This window comes from Cercospora kikuchii (genome assembly GCF_019650295.1).
Source record: "Cercospora kikuchii DNA, contig_00002, whole genome shotgun sequence".
NCBI classification, from domain to species: Eukaryota; Fungi; Ascomycota; class Dothideomycetes; order Mycosphaerellales; family Mycosphaerellaceae; genus Cercospora; species Cercospora kikuchii.
Window position 1 is genome coordinate 3636814 of NW_025408583.1, and position 23735 is coordinate 3660548.

Consider the following 23735-nt stretch of genomic DNA (forward strand, 5'->3'; position numbering starts at 1 on the left):
TCGGGTCGAGTCTATCAAGCTGGTATGTGACCACAGGCCTTCTGGTGTCGTGCCACACTTGTATGCCACCTGATGGTGAGCGCTGGAGCTCACCCTCGTCTAGCGTTTGGCGGAGCATATTCGCTCGCTTCTAGCAGCTTGTCTTATTACACAGCTTTTATGCGCCTAGCAGCTGGCACGTCGGCCAGCCAGGTCGGTGTTTTGTTGTCGTCATAGTAGCGGTAATGCCTGGCCAACACCGACATTCATTTAGCAGTACAGGTGAAGCTGCACGCACGGAGAGCAATTGACCGAGCTCCAGATGTTTGCCATGGACGGGGGCCCCAGGCGAGGCGCTCGAGCGCGAGCGTCAACAAGCACGCGCAGAGAATTGGTACGGGTGGTGACGGCGTTGCACAGCACTGTCGTCGTCGTGGAGCGGTGGTGTACGCACGAGACAGCACGTTGGCAAGTCGCAATGTCCGGGTGTGTCAGGTTCGTCGTCCGCCGCGCTCCCGCCGCCGGACACGACCTGCATATGCTCGTCCAGTGCCCACCCGAGCAAGCGTCGCATGCAGAAGCTGGTGGGCTGTCTGGAGCAATCAGCAGCAGCGCAGTGCAGGCGGTGAAGACAAGTGCGGCTCTACGCGCACGCCCGCCGAGTAGCTCGCGGAGGATGTCGCGATGATTCGGCAGACATGTCGTGCATGCTGAACTCCTGCACCGACGTCTGCCACCTCTGCATATCGTGCGGCAGTGGTGGTAGAAAAATCTGCGTCGTTATTATTACTGCCCACCGTCGCCGCCGCTCGGAGTGCTCTCTGCTCTGCTCCCGTATCACAATCTTGCCAACAACCTGCCGCAGCGTGGGTGAAGCCTGTCGATCTCCCCAGCATGACGAGCCCGTCCTCGCCAGCCGCGCACCGCTGATTCGCTGCGACGCTCGCCAACGCGATTGGCTTCGATACACAGCGCGAGAAAAGGGCCTCCTGCACCCCTGGCACAGCGCTGCCATCCACACTTGCCCCAGACGAGTGATTTCACTGGCCTGCCTGCCCCATCCACACCACACCTCTGCCACTGCCGCACCACACGACGCCTCCTGCTGCGAGCTGGTCAGCACCTTCCCGGCCCTGCAACCTGCAATTTCTGCGACCCGCGAGCGTACTTTCCGGCTCGCATACTTGAGCGACCACCGCCGGTCGTGTTTGGAGCTCACGCGCGCAGCTCCAACTAGCTGTGTGCCGCCCGGATCTGGACAGTGGACGAGACTTCTCCCTCTACGCAATCGAAACAAGAGTCGCCTCTCATGATCACCGCCCTGTTGCACGCGTTTCAGACCGGCTACTCCAATGGCACTTCAAGTCGCAACAATCGGCGAATTGCCCCAACGCGACATCCCGCCAGCCACCACTTCTCGATCGGATGAGAAACATGTGCTCCATACGAGGATCAGGACACTGGTTGGGTTCTGGGAACGATTGACTGGCGCGGTTGAATTTCCCAGTCATAGGAGCTCGAAAACACAGCGCATCGTAATTAAGGACTTGTGGAAACCAACGAAGAGTGCTGCAGAGGAAGTGGGATCATTGCCGAGATACGAAGAATGTTTGTACGATCTTCCACCCGATTACAGCGCGACAGATTCCTTCGCCTATGCGCGATGTATGCAGGACACGGAAATTGCGACCAATGGCGTAGAGACACGAACACAGGGGAACAGCTCATGTCAGCTCCCCGGCCAGGCATTTGACGTCAAAGTCGACTTCAACTGCGAACACGGCTTCCGTTCGCATGCTAAGAAGAAGAAAGCTGCTGCTAAGGCGGCTGCAAAGAGTAAGTGGGCTGACAGCGACAACGAGGAGAAAAAGGATGAGGCTCCCGCCGGAGGGGATGAGAATAATGGGAGCGGAGGTGGAGGTGATGGGGCTGGAGGTGGGAGCGATCCGCCTGGCGGAGATGACGGCAATGGAGGCGGCGACGATGGTGATGAATGGAACTTTGGAGGCAGTAAGAAAAGCAAGAAGGGCAAGAAGTCCAAAACTGTGAGTGGACAATCAAATCACGGACATGTGTGGGCTGGGCTGATTTCGAGCACAGGAAGTTGAAGAGGAGCAGGACAAGGCAGCCGAGGAGGACGCTGCAGCTGTAGCAGATACTGCCGCAGCGCCCGCCGAAGCTGAACCTGTTGATGGTATTGACAAGTTTCCTGGAGTCACACGGTTCAGACGCTGACAACGCGCACAGATTGGGGCTCATTCGCGACGGTAGGCAAGAAGAAGAAGCCCAAGAAGTCCGCTTTCGCATGGGACGCAGTAGAAGAACCTGAAGCTCCAGTTGAGGTTGTCGCCGATCCACCTCCGCCACCAGCAGCAGCGGAAACGCCGGCCGCGGACGACTGGGGCTCCTTCGCGACAGTCGGTACGATTACCCACACAGACTATGAGATCCAGACTTTGCTAATGTACTGTAGGTAAGAAGAAAGGAAAATCCAAGAAATCTGCCGCTATTGAGCCTGTGATCGAGCCCGAAATGCCTCCCGAGCCTGCAGCACCAGCAGAACCAGTGCCTGCAGCTGAGGACGACTGGGCCACCTTTGGTAAAAAGGACAAGACCAAGAAGACCAAGAGCAAGAACAAGGTACGTTCAATGATCTATGTTCCCCCGTTCAAGTATTGCAGCATCTCGAGCTGTGGCGAATCATGAGCTTCTGACCCATTCCTGCACTCCATGCCACGGCCGCTCCGGGCCGCCGGGAACCTCCGCAATCTGACTTGCGGAGACGAGGCTGGAACGTTGCATGCCTATCGATAGCACTCACCCCTGATGTGATCCGGCTGCGCCCAGCTCGTGCACATCCGCTTATGTCGACTATGGAATACTGATCGCATGCGCAGAACGAGCCTGCACCCGAAACGACCGCGACCGACAAGGGCGATATGAAATTCGACGAGATCAACCTCGATGACGACAAGGGAGCACCAAAACTCGACCTCGACTTCGGCCTAGGCAAGAAGGAGACGCCAGCAGAGGAGAAGAGCGCCAGTGCTTTCAGCTTCGGCGGATGGGGCGGTGGATGGGGATCGGGCGCCACATGGGGATTTGGCAGTTCATCGGGCAAGGCTGAAGCTGATCCAGTTCCTGAAGAAGAACCGAAGATGGACACTGGCTGGGGCTTCACATCTACGTCGAAATCGAAGGAGAAGGAGGGCAAGAAGTCGGCGAACGGCTTCGACTTCAGCTTTGACGAACCCGCCGGCGAAAACGCGGACCTCGGAGCCACGACAGTGCCAAAGGAAGACAAGGCGGCAGACGAAGATCCTTGGTCGGGTTTCATGAGTGCTAAGGACAAGAAAAAACTAAAGAAAAAGGGCTTACTGGCGCCGGAAACAACACAAGAGCCTGTCGTAGCTGAACCGCCTCCTGTCGAAGAGCCGGCTAAGGCTGAGGACGATCCGTGGTCGAGCTTCACCTCTGGCAAGAAGGATAAGAAGTCGAAACTCAAGAAGGGAGCGCTGCCAGAGCCCGACCCAGTCGTCGTCGTTCCAGAAATTGAACCGGAGCCTGAACCACAGCCAGCGGCAGAGAAAGCTGCGGACGAGGATCCATGGGGTGGCAGCACATTCATGAGCGCTAAAGATAAGAAGAAAGCGAAGAAAAAGGGGGCGGTAGTTCCGGAAGCGCCGCCTGTGACCGTCAAAGAGGATGACGACTTTGGATGGGCTACAGGCAAAAAGTCCAAAGGCTCCACGTTCGACTGGTCCGAGGAACCCGTAGTAGAGGTTCCACCGTCTCAAGAGGCCGCTACTACTGGAGGCGATGATTGGTTCGGAGACGCTTGGAGCAGTAGCAAAAAGAGCAAGAAGCAGCTTACCGCAGCCGTGCCTGAGCCACCGCCCGTCCCTGAGCTTCAACCGGAGGCAGTCATTGAACCAACAGCAGCAGAGGATGACTGGGCGAATTCTTGGTCTACTGGAACGAAGAAAAAATCGTCCAAGAAGACTGACAAGAGTAAAGGTATCGTTGAAGTGGTAGACCCCAGCCCAGGAGCCTCTGTATTGCTTCCAGAGTCAGTACAAGAGAAATCCGCAGAAGATGACCCTTGGGGATCTACCTGGACTACCGGTAAGCTTGAAGTTATTCAGCGGTGCTGCGAGGAATGTGAGCTAATCTGTTTGAAGGCAAAAAGACGAAATCGAAGCTCAAGAAGGGCGCTGCTGCCGAGCCTCCCCCGCCGCCGCCCCCAGCCGCTTTGCCTGCGCCGCCTGGACTGGAAGATATCGCTATGGACGACGGAAATGCCGGGGCCGACCTCCTCGACATGAACGAACCGCCTGCCGACGATCCCTGGAGTTTCACGCCCGCGACAAGCAAAAGTAAGAAGAAAAGCGCGAAGGACGCGCCCGCTCCGATTGTTGATGCTCCGCTCTCGAAGTCAAAGTCGAAAGATTCGAAAACAAGCTCCAAAACACCTGCGGATGACATCCTTGACATCGTGGAAGAAGCCGAGCTCGAGCCGCCCAAGGAAGACCCAAAGCCTAAGAAGGAAGACAAGGCGTCTTCTGGCTGGGGAATTTGGGGCGCCCCATCCAAGAAGGAGACTCCCAAAGAGAAGAAAGCGCGCGAGAAACGTGAGAAGGAGGAACGCGAGGCTGCTGAAGCTCAGCGGATCGCAGAGGAAGAGGCTGCCGCGGCAGCAGAAGCTCAACGCGTTGCAGATGAGGCTGCAGCAGAGGAAGCAAAACGAATTGCTGAAGAGGAGGCGCAAGCAAAAGCTGCAGAGGCTGCCAAAGCGAAACCAAAAGCCAAGGAGACCACCAAGGAGCGCAAGGCGCGCGAGAAGCGTGAGAAGGAGGAGCGTGAGGCTGCTGAGGCCGCTGAAGCCCAGCGCATCGCAGATGAAGAGGCTGCGGCTGCTGCTGAGGCTGAAGCGCAACGAATTGCCGAAGAGGAAGCTCTCGCAGCTGCGCTCATCGATGAGCCAGAACCAGCACCTATCGAAGAGGCCCCCAAACCCAAGTCCAAGGTCAAGGAGTCTTCGAAAGAGAAGAAAGCCCGTGAGAAGCGAGAGAAACAGGAGCGCGAGGCTGCTGAAGCCGAAGCCGAAGCTGCAGCCCAGAAATTGGCTGAGCAGGACGCTTTTGCTGCCGCGTTCGGCGACGAAGGAGAGAGCATGCCAGCGGATGAGCCTCCAGCCGAACCAAGTAAGGCAGATGGCTGGAGTTTCTGGGGTACATCGCTCAAGTCGTCTAAGAAAGCCACACCCGCTGCCGAGATGAATAAGGATTTATGGGCCAATCAGGACACAGCAGTCGATGAATCTTCGAAGAAGCCAGGTTTCTCTTTGGACGTCGACTTCGCATCAGCAATGCCGCCTCCCAAGACAACAGAAAAGGCGTCTTCAAAGTCGAAAACTGTCAAGGGCAGCAGTATACGCGATCGTATTAGCGCTTTGGGTGCTGAAGCACTTCCCGCCGCCAAGGGATCCTCCAAGTCTAAACGGGACAGCTTCCCAGCCCCACCTGAACCACACTTTGACGAGGAACTCGAGGAACCCATTGTCGAGATTGTTCCAGAACCCGCGCCCGTCAAGAAATCGAAGAAGAGTGACAAGGCGGACAAGAAGTCGAAAGCGCTCAAGGATCCTTCACCACCGCCGCCGCCATCGATCTCACCTGTCCCGGGCGGATTTCCAGTTGATGATTTACTCGACGATATCGTGCCGGAACCTGAGATACCAGCATCGCCGCCCAAGAAATCGAGCAAAGACAAGAAGGCATCCAGCAAGTCCGCTAAGGCATCGAAGAAGCAAGAGGAGCCTATCATTGTGCCGCCGCCACCCCCAGAGGCTGACTTTGACGAATTGCTGGTCGACGCAACTGCAGAACTTCCAACTCCACCTCCCGAGGAGACACCGAGGGACAGGAAATCATCCAAAAAGGAACGCCCGAAGGTTGTGCGAGACGACAAATCCGCATCGTGGGCCTTCTGGGGCGCCACACCTGTGAAGAAGAAGCCCTCTGAGCGACCAGCAGGTCTATTGCGTTCCAAATCAGCACGCAAAACAACCGAAAGAGATCCTCTTGACAAGGACTCCAAGTCATCCGAGTCTGAAAAACCTCAGAAGCAGTCCAAATCTCGCCCGAGCACTTCTCGCGGTATGAGTTTCGGAGGTCTCTTCGGCACGCCACAGCCATCGCGTACAAAGTCGACCAGGGTTTCCTCGTCCGCGGCGAAACCCAGCTCGCGCCGTCATTCGACGGCTGTTGAGGACAGTGGTTTAGTCTCGCCGCCTCCAGAAATGTCAGCGAAGGCAGCGAAATTGACCGGGGTCAGTCGAAGTAAATCGACTCGTGAGAAGAAGACCCGCATGATTCCTGATCCGTATCCCATCGACTCAGACGACATGATAATGGTTGACGCGCCCGAGGATTCTGCCAAGGAGATCGATAACCACAGAGAGCGCAAGAAATCGAGTCGGTCGAAGCGGCACCATATGTCTGGCGGCTTAGGCGATAATGATGAGGAAATGGTTGACGCTCAACGGGGCCCCGAGGAAGCGCGACTCTTCTCGGGAACTGACGACATGGATCGACCTGCTCCGCCTCGACGATCTTCCACCATGAAGAAAGCTGGTCTGATGGGCGGTATCCTCGGCGCGTTTGGTGCTGCTTCGCGTCCAGCCGCAGATCGTCGCCAGAGCAAGTACGATAGTGAAGATGCCGGCGGTTCGCGTCGGAAGCGCGACGCCATGTACGAGGATGACGGATCGAAGCGGTTGCGGCGGGAGGATAGGAAGGTGCATCGCTCCTCGCGCAAGGCCTCCGAAGGCGAAGGCTTGACAGACGCAGCGCCAGTCACGGACATGGAGGCAGATGACGCCAGAGATGCTCGAAGGCGCGAGCGCCGCGAACGACGCGCAAGGGAAGAAGCTGAAGAGGCGGAGAGAACTGCACGTCGTGAAGAACGCCAGCGCGCAAAGGCGAAGGAAGAGGAGGACCGCCAGCTTCGAGAGGATGAAGAGAGACGTGCCAGGAGGCGTGCTCGCCGTGCAGAAGAGGAAAAATTGGCTCGTGAAGAAGAGCAAGCGCGTGCAGAAAGGCACGAGCGCCGGCGCCAGCGGGCTGCAGAGGCGCCAGTCGGCAAGACCCCACGTCCTACGACAGATCGAAGGCGTTCGTCGTACATGGACGCAGGCGAGGACGAAGAAGCTCGAAGGCTACGGCGCGAGGAACGCCGCATGCGCCGCAGTGCGGATGTCGGTGGAGGTGCATCAGGAAGGGATAAGGACAGACCTCGCACCTCGCGTCGTCCCTCTGAGTACCCCGAAGATCGCAATGGTGAGCCAACCTCTCCCCAGGGTGCAATTCCACCGTCGCTTGCTCACGCGATCAAGACCGGCGGCGATAAGACATCATCCTGGGTCCATTCGGTGAACGACGATCCACCGCCACCTCCACCCATTGAGGGAACCATAATCGACGCACCTGTCCACTTTGCGGCGGACAATGCACCTGACGCTCTCGATGAGAACGAGACTACGGCTCGGGAGTTCCGGCATCGGCGAGAGAGGCGAAGGGACAGAGACGATGGCTATGGGTATGGGCAAGACGACGACTACCAGCGCAGACGCCACGATAGAAGTGAAGGAATCAAGAGCAGCAGTGGTGAAGGCTCTTCGGGTCGGAGGAGAAGTCACGCCCCAGCATATGGAGACATGTACGGAGGCGGCATGAGAACATTCGATGGCAGGCCATCGATGCCGCAGAGAAGTGACAGTAAAAGAGGGAGTTGGTTCAAAAAGATCGCAGGACTCTGATCATCCTGTGTGGCGAGGGAGATATATCTCGGCCATTTGATGCTGCATGTGAGATGGCGTTTACGATTTTGCATTAATTTTCGGCTATGATACCCTTCTGCATTTCGCTAGGTTGTACGATTGCACGAACTGGCTTCTGCAAGTATATATCAGCCTTCTACATGGTTGTATGATGATGAAAGTTAGACTTTATGCGACTTCACAGAGTTTCCAGTACAGTGGCCATTCAGTAACTCGCCCTGCACACGCTCTTCAGTCGTAACCTTACGGTTTTGCGGATTTTGGCGGCTGTGGCAAGCACAATTATCATCACTTTCCAGTAAAGACGTTAGGCGATATTCTGTGCAGAAAGTGTTTACAGGAGCATCAGGACATCAATAGCGATTTATATTACATTCTCATCCCGAGGGGGGACTATCCACCTTGTGCTTGCGTAATACTAGTGAGCCACCTCCGATTAAAATGATGGCAATCGCTAACACGCCGTTGAAGATAGCCATGAGAAAAAATGGCGCTCCAGTGTGCCACGAGTCGAACAATGCGCCACCAGCTTTTGTCAGTATAAGAATGCCGGCACCTCCCGCAAAGCTGTACATGCCCGCAATACTTCCAGACAGCCTCGATCTATCAATCCCCTGTGCAGGGGCGCGCGACGCCCTTCGGAGCAGGGGAGCTCCTTCTTCTTCTGATTGTTGCTCTCCATGCTGAGGTGCAGCTGCGACTGATGTATTGCGAGTGGGCGCGGCTTGGTTCACACCTCTTCCAAGGAGAGCAAGGGAGCAGACGATTGCTCCGATCTGGCTGATGCCAACCAAAATGACCGACAGAAATGCCCATTGGCCGCCGTCGCCGTGGAACGCATCCGGATTTCTCAGAACGCCGAAACTCACATAACCCACCACGCCAACCACTGAAGCAACGAGTAACGGCCACTCTGATCGGCTTTTGACCGCCCGTCCACCGATCCAGCCAAAGAGAGGGGCACAAATGAGAGCTGCCAGTTCTCCAATTCCAGTGAGCGCCGCAGCAAGCTTATAGGCACGCTGGCAATTTTTCTTGATGTCGGTCAGGTTGTCAGGGTTGGAGGTACACAACCCGTTACGCACGAAATATGCATTCACAAATAGCGGAATGAAAAGGCTGATACCAACTGACGAAGCCCTCGCCACGAAGCCTCCGAGGTAGCCAAGACCGATGGCCGGATCTGTGAAACCAAGCTTGAATGACTCTTTGGCCAGTGAGAAATATGATGGCGCTGGCGACAATATGATATGCGGATTGCCATCGACGCCTACAGTTGTTGTCTCATCATAGGGAGGTTGCAAGAGGGCCGCCATGTTCTTCTTCTCTTCGCCAGGCAAGTTACGAAGACCCACAAAAATGAATACGGCCACACACAGAGCCACCAGCGCAACGATGTAGAAACTGACTTGCACGCTTTCGGCTTGACCAAAACCTTCGTTCTGGAGGTGGGCCGGCAGAGGTAGGAAGATGGCCAGGGCTACCAAAGCACCCGCTCCTGTGAAAAACCCGACCAGACCCGCGAGTTGCGAAGTGCCGGCGGAGCTCGCAGTAATCTCGTCGTCTTCAGCATGGTACCCACGAACGTTCTTGTTAGGTTCGACCCGCTGCTGAACGTGTGACGCAAAGCTCGCTGGTGTTATCGTGAGCTCACTGTTTATGCTCGGGGAAGCCGCATGGCCCACACTGCCGTTGCGGACGCGCTCTTCTTCTTGCACAGTAGCGAGATGGTTGTTGGGTATGATCGTCTCTTGATCCTCTGTTTCTGCTAATCGTCGATCGGTAATCATGGTCGGCAGGACAGCAGTGACCATCGTGCTGCAAGCAGCTCCGCCGAAACTAAACCCCAACCTGCCCAGCAGAAGCTCGGGGTAGACATTGGTGCTCTGCACAAGGCAGACCAACGAAAAGGCCACAATACAATATCCGATTACTGCCACATTCCGCACGCCAATGCGATCACTTAAGAGGCCCCATGCTGGACATGCGACCAATGCGAGTAACTCGTCTGCGAAGCCGAGCGTACCCACGGCATCTCCCACGCGCTCTTTCTGCCCGATCACTTCGGTCACCACGAAGGAGATGCTGCTGTTGAGAAAGACGAGAAACGAGATGCTGAACAGCGCGATGCCGAGTAGGTACGTCGTGGCCTGGAGTCGTGTAGCGGTGAGAGTGGGGAAGAAGCGCGCCATGGCGAGTGAGATGGCCTCGCGTCACCTTCGGGATTGTTGTGATCGGCTTGGGAAGTAGTAGGATGGGCTATCGTCTGGGCTTTGCCCTTCTCATGTGTGACTCGCCATGCGAGCGATGGTCCAGGCAGCTCTTTCAGCAAACCACAGCTCGACGTAGATGGTGTTGGCTGGGAAGTGGCTAGCGCGTCATTCGAAGCTTCCTGGACTCAGCCAAGCAAGCACCGACCAGCGCCGTCTCGTGACATGGCGTTCTTAACCCCACCGCACCGCCCAGCAGGCTGCTTTGTTCTTAGCATTGGAGTATCATTCCGACTCCGACCGTCGAATCGTCAAATTCGATGCGATCCAGAACATGATGGCCAGAGTAACGGCGCTCTTGTTATATTGTACTCGTCGAGGAAGCTTTTCATGAAGCGGAAGGTCAAGAGCAAACGTGCGGACCAGCTGATAATTCTTCCTATGTGCAGGCCTGTACCTCTGGCTGCGGGCAGGACCTTTTGGCAAGTCCACCAAAAGCGAGCCTACCCCTATCGGCAACAGGTAACGCACCGCGATAGTGCTGGAACGGAATTGGACGAGCGAGAACCTCCGAGCCGAAAGCGCATGGAGAATGTCGAACGTGCACAGCCAGATAGTTCCTACTGCTCCAATGTGAAGCCAAGGGACCGATGAGATGATCTTGGTGTTGCGCCCTATACTCCAGGCGGCAATGCGGCATCAGCACACCATGATCAAGGTCGTGCATTGCGATGTGACCCTGGAGGCGCCAAGTAATGGATTACTATACATGAAGTATTTTGGACAGCGTGCAATTCGCACCTGGATTTGCAACTGCCGCCGATGAACTGCCACCAATGCCCTCAGGAATCCGCTACATAATGGATACGAGGCAGAGGCGACGATGACATATCGCTGGGCCAGCTGCATGGGATTCGATCGACGCAGACGTCCGACAACCGACATTATTGTCAATGGAGCGGTTCTAGCACTGAGCCAGGATCTGTACAGGACGTGATTTGGCAATATCACGGGCGGCGCGCGTGACACAGAAGATGGTTCTACAACGGGGGCACGATGAACATCCTTCAACACATTCCTAGCTACAATTGGCCCATGTCCTGCCTCCTTCGGTATATGTATTCATGATACATCCATTGCCAACAACCTTGCAAGAGAAGCTCTAGTAAGGAGGGAGGAAAAGACGTTAGCGGCACTTCCGCGTGGATTCCACAGTCGATGCTATTTTGGCTTACTTCTTGGCAAGGCTGTGCGTTCCCGTCTGGGACAAGCACACCGTTGTCGTATTCCATGCAAGTGCCGTACGGATCGAATTGTCGCCAGTTATAGCCGTCATCGGGGTGGCCGCATAATGTCTGATCCTCTGTCAATCCATCATAGCAGTGCGGTGAGGTCTGTCGGAGTGCTACGATCATACATCGGTGGCGTAGACCAAGGTGCCGAAAAGAAGCGCCACGTATGGGATGAAGGCTTTCATGTTGGCGGCGAGATAGTGCTGGGTCTTGAGTATTACAGACTCTCATGCAGCGAGAATTTGTCGCTCTCTTGTAGTTTTCCTTTCGACTGCCGTGCACGACTCTAGACTCTTTGGCGCGAGAGCTTCAGAGATAGACTGACACCGGCGACTCGTTTTGATAGAGCTACCCGGCCCTCCAGAGATCACCCGTCAATATCGTCCAGAGTAGACATCCCGTGGCAACATGTCGCTTGCCTCTTCCCAACTGAGGATTACTTTCCATCGTTCGCAGTGAACCTCATTATGGCACCACGAGCGCACTTCTGGACTGCTGGGATGAACAGATCCATGATGGACCCCAGCTTCTGCAGTGGCCCATCAATTTTCCACCATATCTTCGTTACATGCTCGACGCTCGGCGGATCAGACACCGTCTAATCGCAATGAGTTCGCCCCAGCTTCGGCATTTAATAAACCCACTGTCGTGGAAGAACCTCGTCAATGCAGAGCGGTCTATGTGCGGTCTGAGTCTTTAATTTGAGCGTAGAGTCAGGCATCGCTTTGTGGCTGTCCTTCGCGCAATCGTCTAGAAAGAAGTTGCAGCAATTTCGCCACTTTTGAGGTTCTCTGTGGTAAGCCTTTATTCAACCAACCGTGGGTTCAGCATAAGCTGTTTCACCCTCAAGCTTGTGCCCAAAGCCCCCGAATATATTCTTTGGATGACGATAGAAAGTCTCCGTTCCCTGATGATGAAAGACTTGAAGCTGTTTACCGATGTAGCAGAATTCGCAAGCGCCGACAGGTTTAGGATACTGCTGCATTATGGACCACAAGAATGGACGGAATGAGAAAAGTTCACCGAGGCGTAGATGGCCTTTAGGGAACAGGCGTTGCTTTTACCTGCCTTGCAATTACTCGACGACTTCAAGTGCGTTGCATAGATTCGACGTGTTATCTGTGAGATCTGCTGCTTTGTGAGGCCAATCGTACTAGATCCCGCTGCACAGACGAGTCTGTTGTTGAATCGAGACCCTATGTCAGCGCGTGACATGAGGAATGTTGTAAGGCAAGTCCTGACGCTGTTCTATAAGCTCGCCTGGACCCCACCGCCAAGAACTAGATGCCTCAGCATTGCTCTTGATGTATCCTATCAGCCATACGAAGTATTGGGGGCGAATGAGTCAACAACAGCACGACACATTCTTTATAGAAGCACCGTGTCGCACCTGTCGGGATCTGACTTCCTGGGAATTCTTGCTCACAGCGACAACCTACATCGATTATGGCAGAGAGAGTCGCAGTCACTGATTATCAGCAGAGGGTGTATGCACTGCTTCGACAGATACCATCTGGACGAGTGTCGACATATGCTGCACTCTCAAAAGCTCTAAGCTCGAGTCCTCGAGCCGTTGGTGGTGCGCTCCGAAGGAATCCATTTGCACCCGAGGTGCCCTGCCATCGTGTGATCAGTGCGAATGGTGTACGTCTAAAGCGGTTGTCCTGAAACCTTTGAGCTAACGGGCATTGCAGTATATCGGCGGCTTCTTGGGAGAGTGGCACGAAGCTCCTAGCGGCATCAACCAAGTAAAGAAACTGGAACTGCTCAAGCAGGAGGGCGTTGTGTTCACTGAGAAGGGCATGTTGGTTGAGCAGTCACGATTCTGGGACGACTTTACCATGTGATGGAAATTGCGCTCTAGATCCGCCTGAAATGTTTCGCGCAATGCAAATCGGGCAAGTTTGAAGCAGTGAGGGAAAGAGCTGGGCCCAAGATGTGGACTGTCGGGAATAGGAGTGCAGGTGGATTACCGCACGAGCCTGCAGAATCGATCTCGGCCTCGTTGTGTTCTCGATTTATTGACTCAGGCCAGAAGCCGCGACAGGCAGAGCCAGACTCGCTCGCTGCGGAGCGTCTCCGACTGCTGCTGCCTCGTCACACCAAAGCATGTTACTGTACGCATTTCGGTGACATTTGTTTGTGGCCTGCCCCATTGCTTTGGCGCCTCCCTCACACCTTGAAGCCGGCTGCGAGCTTTGCAGGCCGAGACCGCACACTGAGGAGATGGGGCTTGAACTTAGCTCGAGTGTGCGGCGGACCACTGGCACTCTCAGCTCATCACAGCCACATGCTAACGCCTATTTTGGTCTCGACTTGTAGTGACAGCCGGGAACTGTGGACTGGCCATTTGTGGAGGTTTTCTGCACTTGAAGATCCTAAGAAGCTTATACACAAACAATATAGTTGAGTTGCACCTAAGTCGCACGTCGAATCCCGGTCCGTCAACGGCCAAGTTAATAGCACTATCGCAAGGTGTTGACCATTTCATGCGGTATTTGCTCGGTGGAGGTGGCCTTTTCAGCCAGATGCAGCACAAACAAGTGCTGCACGGTATGGGCGTAGCCTATGAAGGCTCAACACTCAAGAAGCGCGAGCTGAAAGCTTCGTGAGCATCGCGGCCAGTTGTGATTGAGCAAGTTGTTGAATGGAAGGCGTTTTGGTGGTTACTGCACATTCAGCCAAAGCTGGCCTAGATCGTTCGACAGATCTCCGACAGTGTCCTGAGCTTGAAGCCTCAAGCTTCGGTCCGTTCCATGGTTGGTGGCTCTTCCAAGACTCCGAGCTTGCTACCTCCGTAATTATTGGAGGCCAACCTGCATCTGTCAGCCTGAACGATGCGTGTGAACTATGATCACACGGCCAATTGCAGGAACCAAACCGGCCGACTGCATTAGGTCGGAGCCTTGGGCTTGCCAGGAATCTCAGTGCACTCCTGCTGGCAGGAGCAGTGTCTCATGCTGCCAACTGTTGAGCGTGTTTCAAGCTGCCAACTGTTGAGCGTGTTTCAAGCTGCTGAAACCGTGGTGCTCTGCCGGCCAGACCAGACGGCCATGTGAGTTCGTGCTGCGGTGGGACCGAGGGCTCTAACAACCAGAAAGTTCCGCATAGATTGCACGGCCAGGAGGAAGCTTCACGGCGCCAGCGTGAACTCCGGCCGAACTGTGCTGGCGGCGCGGTTGGCAGTGGTATTGGCGGTCGTGGTGTGGCGGCGTGGTGCGCTGGGAAACAGGTTGCCTGGCATCGATCTAGGCACGTTCGGCAGTGCGCAGATGTGGCTCACGCTCGCCAGCTTGGATGCACCGTCGCGCTGGTTGCCGGCCTCACCTCCGCGCATCAGAGATCCAACCACGAGCGTGCAGAGGGCGCGCGAAACTTGGGTGTGCTGCAGCAGCGAGCATCATTATTGCGCGACGCGATGCGATGCGCCATCGATGCGCCGGCGGGCATCGAAGCTAAAACGAGGGTCCGAGTCGTCCGACCAGGGCGCGATCGGGCGATTGAGCGTGCAGAGGGTCACGCCGGTTGCTGGACGGGCTAGGCGAATCTTTGATTCTGCTGGCCATCTGTGCGACACGCTCGCTCGCGGCAACCCACGCTTGTGACCGTGTCTGCCCAGCTGCACGCCCGCTCGCGATTGGTGTCGTGCGCCTGCGCCAGAAACCATCTGCGATGCCTGCTGAGATGATCCCCGATGTGCTTCCGCCCAGCGCCCTCCATATAGCCCACGCAGTCGCTGCCGGCACCATGGTGCGCCTTTGCGATCGCAGTCCCTGCTGCCCATCAGCCCTTCATTCCAGCGTCTCGACGACCTCCGGATCCACCAGACACGAGTACATGGCGTGTACGTGATGCCCATGCTGGACACCCTCGACTCTGGTTTTGACTACTTCACCATCCTCCCAAATCGATTGGCAAACGAGACACCACTTTGTTCGCCCTTGGCCATACCAGACGGCCTCACAACTCTCTCGGCAGAACATCCCCTACTGGCTTTTAGGCCCCCAACCCATCCACCACTGCTCTCGCCCATCATGGCCTCCAACCTGATGTCTGTCCAAACCACGGCCGCGCACGCACAATCACCTACTCGGCCACGTCCTGTTCCCATGCAGCAGAACGTTCTCTGGACCAGCAGCAATGACTCCAGCAGCTCCAGCGACAGCAGCTCGGAGAGCACCTCACAGATTCCCGTGACAGCCCGCTGCTCAAGATGCCAGCGCACACCGAGCGTGGACATTCACACAGGCAAGAGTAACATGATTTCCTACGGACTCAACCTCTGGTACTGCAATCGATGCGCTGCTCTCGTCGGCTTCAAGCGCTGAGCAAAGAAATGAAACGCCAGACGATCGACACAAGATTTCTGGTCACTCATCACTACCTCCTACAACGCCATATTAGATGGACAAACCTGCCTCTACCGGCATCAACAACAACGGGCTGTGTTCACAACATGCCTTCGACCCACAAACAAATGACACTCGGGCCAGGCACGAGAGTGTCAGTACCGCCAAGACGAACATGTAATCCATGTCGACTGAGCTCAAATCAAGATGATGCAATGGAGTGGAGATCATAGCCCTGCTGAGCCGAGATCTGCCTGATGGTGTGCAACCCACGGTGGTACAAAATTCGAATTCGACCTTTCAGGCGCGTAGGCGGCGCTTTTCTGACGACAGAAATGATAAGACGGGAAACAGAGACGAAGAAGTTGTGTATATTATTATGATGTGACGAGCAGAACGAGACATGATAATTTTATGTGTATATACTTCGCCTTCACACCAATCACATACTGCGAGGCTGTTCTCACCACGAGTGGTCGCTGAGCTCAGGCAATTTGACACTTCAACGTGAATATTACTTCCTGCATTGTTTGTCTCCGAGGACGATTGGGAAGTGGGGTAAACATTGAACTACCAATTTATCTTTCGATGAATGCTAAAAGTTGGCTTAATGCTTCCCAGCCTAGTGGTGTACTTTGGATGGAGTTTATGGCAGTTTCACATCGCATTGGTCTTCTCCAAGCGTCTGTCCACCGAAATGAAGCTCGTATAGTAGCCTCAAGAATGTCTGCCAACCGCAAGACAGTTTCTGCCGGACGTAGCGCTACACGCCAAGCCGCCTGAAAGAGTTTATTGCCGGAACAAGGTTGCCGGAACATCTGTATCGAAACGAGCTATCGTCGATGGGGATCCCGAACTCAATGTCCACTCCTCATGTCTCTGCCAAGCTGCCACTGTATTCCAGATCTCTCTTCAGCTGTACGATCTCAGACAGCTCACAGAGTCATTTCGACGTTGTCTTATCCTCATTCCTAATAGCGTGGATTGCCTGGCCCCCGAGGACTCGTCGCGCATGTCCGCATGATTGTAGTTTCGTGTAAACGCCTGCTACGCGGACGCGTATCCCGAGACTAGGTCACCTCAGCGTGAAGTCCGCGTCCAGCTCCGGTGGTATCGTGGCTTGCTTTGACTACTGGTCGGGTTTTAAGGTTATCGAACTGTGAATCCTGCTGGTATCCAGTGGCTGAGATGGAGCATGGATCTGAGCAAGACCAAGGAAAGACCAACATTTGTGGCTGCAACATCGAAATTTGGCAAGCACTGAGATTCCAGGCAGCGAGCAATCGCTGGCTAGTGAAGAGCATTATCAGAATTAGACCAATTAGTATTGACTGACCGTCCCCATGGAAGGTACAATCATCAATGTCGTGTGCATCGGCCTCGACTTGAGCACCGCGGCACGTCACCAATGACACATCGCAACATTCTTGCTGTGAGTGCAAGTACAACCGTAGTGAACGGCTATCTCTCTTCTGAAGAACATGGAGGCTGCCCTGAGCCACTCAGCGGCTGAGAATCAGAGGACGACCATCAGGCCTCAGGTCGCCACGGCCGCGCAACCATTCGCGCGGGATCATGATGGTGTGCTAGTGCATCGTGACATCGAACTCTCCATCAGCTGCATCGGCACAGGTTGCAGGCAACGGAACGGTCGGCAGCACTTGCAGTAGTGTGTTGTGTGAAGAACGTCGTCCTCGCCCCGAAAACAACATGGATTGGAGCGCAGGCACGTGAGCGGGCCGTTCCTGCTGGAGATCTGCAAAGTCTCGAAATTTTTGGAGAGCCTAGCAAATTGCAGCCAGGCACGACCATGGATGAGTACAAGACGTCGATTGCCAATGTCGACACGGCACTCAATAGGCTGAAGCATACATTGGCATCCTTCGAGCTGTCTGCCTCTTCGGCTCAGAAATCGAGCACAGTCCGAACGGAAAGCACTCCTGCGCTCAATCGCGAGAGCGACCAGCCCACTAACGGCAAAACACAATGCTCGATCTCTTCAAATGCTACGTCATCTTGTCCGGAGTCGATACTCACACTGCGAGCATCTCGCCAGTATCCGGAGGTGTGTTCCTGACTTCCACAAGCCACGACCTGTTGACGTCGAGGTAAGCTGATGCGGCCTCTAGAAACATGTCAAAGGCAGCGTCAGGCTGGCCGAGCTAGAAAAGAGCTTTCAATATGTTGCCGAAAATCCATACTCGATACCCGCGCATGTTCTGATAGCTAGCGAATATCTCGGTCTTGGCTACCCAGATCTAGCTTCTGGGGCTGCGTACAAGGCACTTTTGCTCTCCGATGCGCTCGAAAACGATGCCGAAGAATATCACGATGAGGCTTGTGAAGCTCTGAAGACGATTATTCAGGGACAGCCACTTGAGGAACGTATCAAAATCATTCGACAAGCAATGGATGCCGGCATCCAGAACGGCGGCGTGTCCCCTGAGTTGGATCCTGCGCTCGACATTGAAATCACACTCTGGTTAAAAGTGCACTATCTATTGATCATGTGAGTCTTCGCGCTATGAACGAGACCTGACAATCAATCTGACAACATCTAGCTATCGCATCTTGGCGCGCAGCCTCTTGCTTTGTTCATGTTACCGGACTGCCTATTCCTATGCACAGCAGGGCCTTTCCCTTTACTCGGACGATGAGGAGCTGAGCGATCTTCGACAGAAGATACGCAGCGAGGTCACAAGACTTCATGGCGCTCAGCTTGAGGACGCTCCAAATGAATGGCCCGACCAAGGCCTTGTGCGCCGAGAACTTTACCCCTGGAACGATCGAGAGCCCGACCGCATTGCCGACCTTGACCAGATCAATATGCTTATGAACGATGTGTCCGACAAACTTGAAGTTCGTGCAGTAGAATTGCCAGCGCTGACCGGTGATACCGAGGGGACTGTGACGCAGCTCGGTGTCTTTGCGAAAGTTGACATCCAGCCAGGCGAAATCGTCTTGAACGAGACGTCCCTCCTGACAGCGAACAACAAACTGCAAGATGCGCTCTGCGACGCTTGCAGTGCAGACCTCCCTGAAGTGGGCAGTGCTGACTGGGAAAAAGCAGTCGTCTGCGATGACTGTGAAGTCGTCTTCTGCAGCGATTGGTGTTTCGAAAATGCCAGAGACATGTACCATCCTGCTCTGTGTGGCCAGGACGTGGAAGCTATCGCAAAGGACGTCCCGCCGGCTCAAGCCGCAGATTCGCTATACTCACTGCTCTTGCTGCGAGCGCTGGCCATGGCGGAGACACAAGAGCTACATCCACTGGAGTTGCCAGATGTACGATACATTTGGGGCGACTTTACACCGACACCGGATGTTGACACACCTGCATACCAAGACCTGGACTCTTCTGCCTCTTGCCTGGTACCACGCACGTTGCCATTCAGCTTCGAGAACAACGTTCGTTTACCATTCCACATGCTCGAGAAGATGGACGTGGACATCTTCGCCAACACTCAGTACGATGTCTGGGTCTTCAACACGCTCTACGCCAAGTTCCGTGGCACAGCATCCGCGCGTCTTTCTGGTCTCGGTGGTCGTACAATTCGAGGCCCTGAAGTCTCCGCCGTGCATCCCATGTGGTGTCTCGCCAATCACAGCTGCGATCCAAACGTCAGCTGGGAATGGGGAGGTGCGATGAAATTCTGGGCAAAAGAAACTCGAGCGGCCTGGGTGGGCAAAGACGGAACCCAGTCCGTGATGTCTCAAGCTGGCATCAAGAAGGATGAAGAGATCATGAACCACTACTGTGACATCGATCTCCCAGTCAAGGAGAGACGGGAGTGGGCGCGCGGTGCGCTTGGAGGCGATTGTCTGTGTCCACGTTGCATATACGAGGCGGAGGCGACAACGAGAGAATGATAGCTTCGCCATACGAAGCTATCCTATATTTATTGTGTGGTCTTTTCTTTCTCACATCACAGGTAAGTCATTCCTGCTGCATTGACCACGGAACGAAATTGTCACCGTTCGACCTGCTGCCTTTTCCCATGCACTGGTCTGAACATTGAATGTTTCAACGTTCCAAGAAGAACACGATGTGTTTAATTGACTTTCCCTTTCGATTCCATGAAGGCGACAAGTCTCATTCCACACCGACAAACAAAGCGTGAATCATCGTAATTGGAGCGCGGACTCGCTAAGCATCTTCCCGGACACCGACTTTGCTCTTGCATATGCTACATACTGTATCTTTGAATGCTGTGAAAGCTCCTGGCGCCACTGACTCGCTATGCTTCAATCTCTCGAGAATGCTGTTCCACCTGATTTGCAATTTCCTCGTTGGTACGATGTAAGTCATCGCTGTCGCGGGCAGTGGTCCCAGATAATCGCGGCTCATCATCCCCACTTCCGGCGTTCTCAGCATCGAGTTGGGCCTTGTTCGCCTCTCTCCGTAGCTGAGCTTCGGATTTCGGATCGGAGTCAGCCCTGACCCCTGCGGGTATCAGAGGCGGACCGTCTTCGTCGCTATCAAGTTGAAGCAGGTAAGTCTCCCAGAGTTCGATGAGCTAATTTCTCGTTAGTAAATGATCGAGACACGTGGTATCGAACATCGTCTTACCTCTTTCTGTGCTTCAATGGCGCTCTCCAGGAATGTCTCGACTCCACTTTTGAAGTCTTCCACCTTCTCCCGCTCGAAGCGGTCGAGTTCAGCTCGCATCAGGCGACCCATGTCTTCGAATAGCAGTCGAGTGGCATGCACTCGTCGTTCCTGGTCCGCAACATCTGCTTGCATCTGGCCCAGTCGATCTTGTTGCGTTCGGCCAGCCCGAAGCAGTTTGTCTTGCTGCTTTTTGATGTCAGCCAACTTAGCCTCTGCCGAATGCCATGAGTGAAAGGCTTTTTGGCGTTGCTCGAAGGCTTTCTTCACTGAACCGATAAGGCGAATGTATTCATCAATGACGATCCCCAGTGTGAGCACATCCTGCATTGCCTGACGCTGGTAGAGCTCCTGTATGCGAAGTTGCAGATCACCGAGGGCATCCAGAGGTCCACTCAAGCTTGGCGACAGCTCGACAGCTGCCAGATTGTGCAACGACAGACTGAAGTCCGCACATGCTTCGGCGAGACCTTTGCGTTGAGCCACAACCGTGTCGGTGCTTTTTTGAAGCGCTTTGAGCTGGTTCTCCAAAGCATCGAGATATACACGGCGGTCGTGAAACCAATCATCATGCTCGATGAATTTGCCTCCCGAGCTGCCTCCCAGACCAATGCTTGACATAATACCTTTGGACTCAGTGCCGCCCAGGAGAGGGTCCTTTCCGGAGTGTTTGATTGCCACGCTGAATTGCTCTGATTCGAGGAACGTCTTGAGATCACCATCCATTTGCAGGATAGGGTGGGAAGCGATCTTGTTGATCATCCGCTCCAACGCCTGCCTTCTTGACTCGATGAAGTTTTGATCAAACCGTCCCATAGCTTGCTTCTCAGGTGGAGGCGGTACTACAACTCCGGGATTATTGTCGTGCAATCGCTCGTACAGCCACAGGAAATCGCGGTATCGTCTCGTCACAGTAAAAGTTGGATTCATATAGGCCTTGGAAGTGGTTTTTGTGATGACATTGTATGCCGTGTGGCTGCCTGTTGCTCCTCCTACATTGTGCGGGTCGCCAACGACAATGTGGAACGTCGGCTTCGCTGCTTGCTCAACAGGTTGTGATGGCTGTGCAGGTCTGTGTCGGCCACCAAACTGCGGAGGCTCCACTGGAGGAGGAATACGAGGTCCGCCATTCAGCGAGCTTCCATCATCGTCGAAATCTGCGCCGCGGCTGGACGCACCCGACGCCGCAGTCGAAGGGCGAGAGCCAGCAGCATTCCGGGTTCTCGAGGCCAGCTCTTTCACAGGAGGCGTAGGCGCCACGGGCTCGTCGACCGGCTCCATCCCTAATGGACCCAAGGGCCCCATGGAATCGTCGAGGGTCTCGAGCGTTGTCGACTGCGTGAGAGTGGCATGGCCGCGACCTCTTCGGGTTTTCGTTGGAGCTGGTTTGACGCCGGCGGCGATGTTCGGTGTAGATTTGGAGAGACCGGCGGGCGAAACAGGCTCTGCTGCTGTAGAGAGTCAGACAGCGTATCATGCCATGGTGTATGGACTTCTGACGTACCAGGCGGCGACGAGGGTGTCTCTTCAGCCTGTTTGGCGAGATTGTGGTTCGAAGGCGAGCGCGAAGGCACGTCTGTGGGCGCAATCAGCACATGAGAGCGATTGAGCGGGTGTGATATGGCGCATGGCACTGACCGTCCCAGGGAGAAGCGCCGTCATCCATTGTCGCCCATGGATCGTCGACGAGAAGAGTGTTGCTGGAGTGGTCCATGGCGGCGGCCTAGCTTCGTATGCGACTGCGGTTGGTCCCGCACGTGCATGTACGTACGTCGTCGTCGTCCTCCGTCTGCCCTGGACGCTCGAATCATCCGTAATCGTGTCTTGGTGCTGGCCGCGCAAACAGAAGCATGCACTGCAAGCGCCACACACACGAGCAACGGGACATGAGATGAGGTGGAAGGTTGACGCACGAGCCTCTGCTCTGTGCCCGTCAGCCTCGCAATGGCGCACATGGATGCCCATGGGTGGACGAGGGTTCAGTCTGTCTGACCGCCGCCTGTCTGCTCTGTCATCTCGACACTTCTGCTGCGCTGGACAGGAGGGCACATTGAACATGTCCATGCCGCGAGCTCATACGCGTGAGACGGCATGAGGCATAGCCGGACTACGTCCTCGCTGGAGAGCCTCGTTGCGCTACCTCTATGGCCAGGTCAAGGTCATCAACGGCGTTGTTTTTGGCAGCTATATGGTGGAACGATCAGAGTGGAAATACTACTGCCACCGCAATTTCGTATCATACTTCTGCCCAGCACCGCTGTAGTCTGTACTTTTGTTGTTTCAACGTAGCATTGCCAGGTCTAGCTCTTGGCACTTTAGTCCGACGTCTGCGAGCCAGAGTTGCGCGCAAACGGCTTTACCCGAGCTCTGGCGAGCCGGAGCACAGCTTCTGCTTCAACCACTTCCACATCCCATCTCCACCCCATTGACCACTCTGCCCGTCATGAACTCGCTGCGAATTGCCCGGGGCGCCCTCAAGGCTGCCAAACCTGCCTTCCGCGCCGCTCCAGCCCTCCGCCGTGGCTACGCCGACGTGGCATCCGACAAGATCCAATTGACCTTGGCCCTCCCTCACCAGGTACGTCAGCAGTGCGACGACCTTGCGATGCATCTGTCTTCGGCATCTTCAAGAGCACATCTTGATTTGCGCGGAATGGGCGAGCTAACGCGTATGCAGGCCATCTACAAGTCCCAGGATGTGTACGTGCTTCACCACTAATCCACCGCCGACCACGACCTCGAAAGCGACCCGAATACTGACACTGAGCGACAGCGTGCAAGTGAACATTCCAGCCGAGTCTGGAGAGATGGGTGTCCTCGCCAACCACGTTCCATCCATTGAGCAGCTCAAGCCAGGTCTTGTGGAGGTCATCGAGGAGCAGGGTGGAAGCAAGCAATTCTTCTGTACGTGGAATTCGGAATACAACCGATGACGAGATCTATCGGATATTATGAGAGCACAAGGGCTGCGGAAAATGGGGCAACTAGTGGCTAATGTGCCCTGTGAACAGTGTCGGGCGGTTTTGCAACCGTGCAGCCAAACTCGGTCTTGAGCATCAACGCCGTTGAGGGGTACCCGCTCGAGGATTTCAGCGCAGAGGTACGGTCATCGTTCAAGGCACATGTGAGGAAACTGCTGACATTGTGCAGGCCGTAAGGAACCAGATCGCCGAGGCACAAAAGATTGCCAGCGGCGGCGGTAGCGAGCAAGATGTCGCAGAGGCAAAGATTGAGCTCGAGGTACGTCGCATGCAAAGATTGCACATCTACAGCATAATCCACTGACCGTTGAATAGGTTCTGGAGACTCTTCAAGCCCAGCTGAAGTAGATTCCCTTGATTGTACATACTGTATACCATTAAGTCACTGCCTTAGATCGCCCAAGGACGCAGCACGACAGGAACGACTTCTTTGACGGCGCAGTGACACTCGCTCTTGCTTCTAGTGGCTTCGGCA

General features: G+C 55.0%; 6 protein-coding genes across 6 annotated transcripts; 4 read left to right on the top strand and 2 right to left on the bottom strand.

Annotated features, from left to right (window-relative positions):
* Positions 1-1331: 1331 nt before the first annotated feature.
* Positions 1332-7798, top strand: CKM354_000365500 (uncharacterized protein; the record flags this gene model as incomplete). Its single annotated transcript, XM_044798862.1, has 6 exons — positions 1332-2024; positions 2080-2173; positions 2227-2400; positions 2453-2619; positions 2877-4104; positions 4161-7798. The coding sequence occupies 6 exons, from the start codon at positions 1332-1334 to the stop codon at positions 7796-7798; spliced, it is 5994 nt and encodes a 1997-aa protein (XP_044654797.1).
* A 398-nt stretch (positions 7799-8196) lies between these two features.
* Positions 8197-10011, bottom strand: CKM354_000365600 (uncharacterized protein; the record flags this gene model as incomplete). Its single annotated transcript, XM_044798863.1, has 1 exon — positions 8197-10011. One exon carries the CDS (start codon positions 10009-10011, stop codon positions 8197-8199), a length of 1815 nt encoding a protein of 604 aa, XP_044654798.1.
* A 2756-nt stretch (positions 10012-12767) lies between these two features.
* On the top strand, positions 12768-13168 carry CKM354_000365700 (uncharacterized protein; the record flags this gene model as incomplete). Its single annotated transcript, XM_044798864.1, has 2 exons — positions 12768-12965; positions 13016-13168. The coding sequence occupies 2 exons, from the start codon at positions 12768-12770 to the stop codon at positions 13166-13168; spliced, it is 351 nt and encodes a 116-aa protein (XP_044654799.1).
* A 4312-nt stretch (positions 13169-17480) lies between these two features.
* On the top strand, positions 17481-19540 carry CKM354_000365800 (uncharacterized protein; the record flags this gene model as incomplete). Its single annotated transcript, XM_044798865.1, has 3 exons — positions 17481-17735; positions 17800-18179; positions 18232-19540. The coding sequence occupies 3 exons, from the start codon at positions 17481-17483 to the stop codon at positions 19538-19540; spliced, it is 1944 nt and encodes a 647-aa protein (XP_044654800.1).
* A 368-nt stretch (positions 19541-19908) lies between these two features.
* On the bottom strand, positions 19909-21993 carry CKM354_000365900 (sorting nexin 1; the record flags this gene model as incomplete). The annotated part of the gene is made up of 4 exons (XM_044798866.1): positions 19909-20187; positions 20241-21730; positions 21784-21855; positions 21918-21993. 4 exons carry the CDS (start codon positions 21991-21993, stop codon positions 19909-19911), a joined length of 1917 nt encoding a protein of 638 aa, XP_044654801.1.
* A 729-nt stretch (positions 21994-22722) lies between these two features.
* CKM354_000366000 (F1F0 ATP synthase subunit delta) lies at positions 22723-23608 on the top strand (the record flags this gene model as incomplete). Its single annotated transcript, XM_044798867.1, has 6 exons — positions 22723-22857; positions 22957-22979; positions 23053-23183; positions 23291-23379; positions 23430-23519; positions 23576-23608. 6 exons carry the CDS (start codon positions 22723-22725, stop codon positions 23606-23608), a joined length of 501 nt encoding a protein of 166 aa, XP_044654802.1.
* Between the last annotated feature and the right edge of the window lie 127 nt (positions 23609-23735).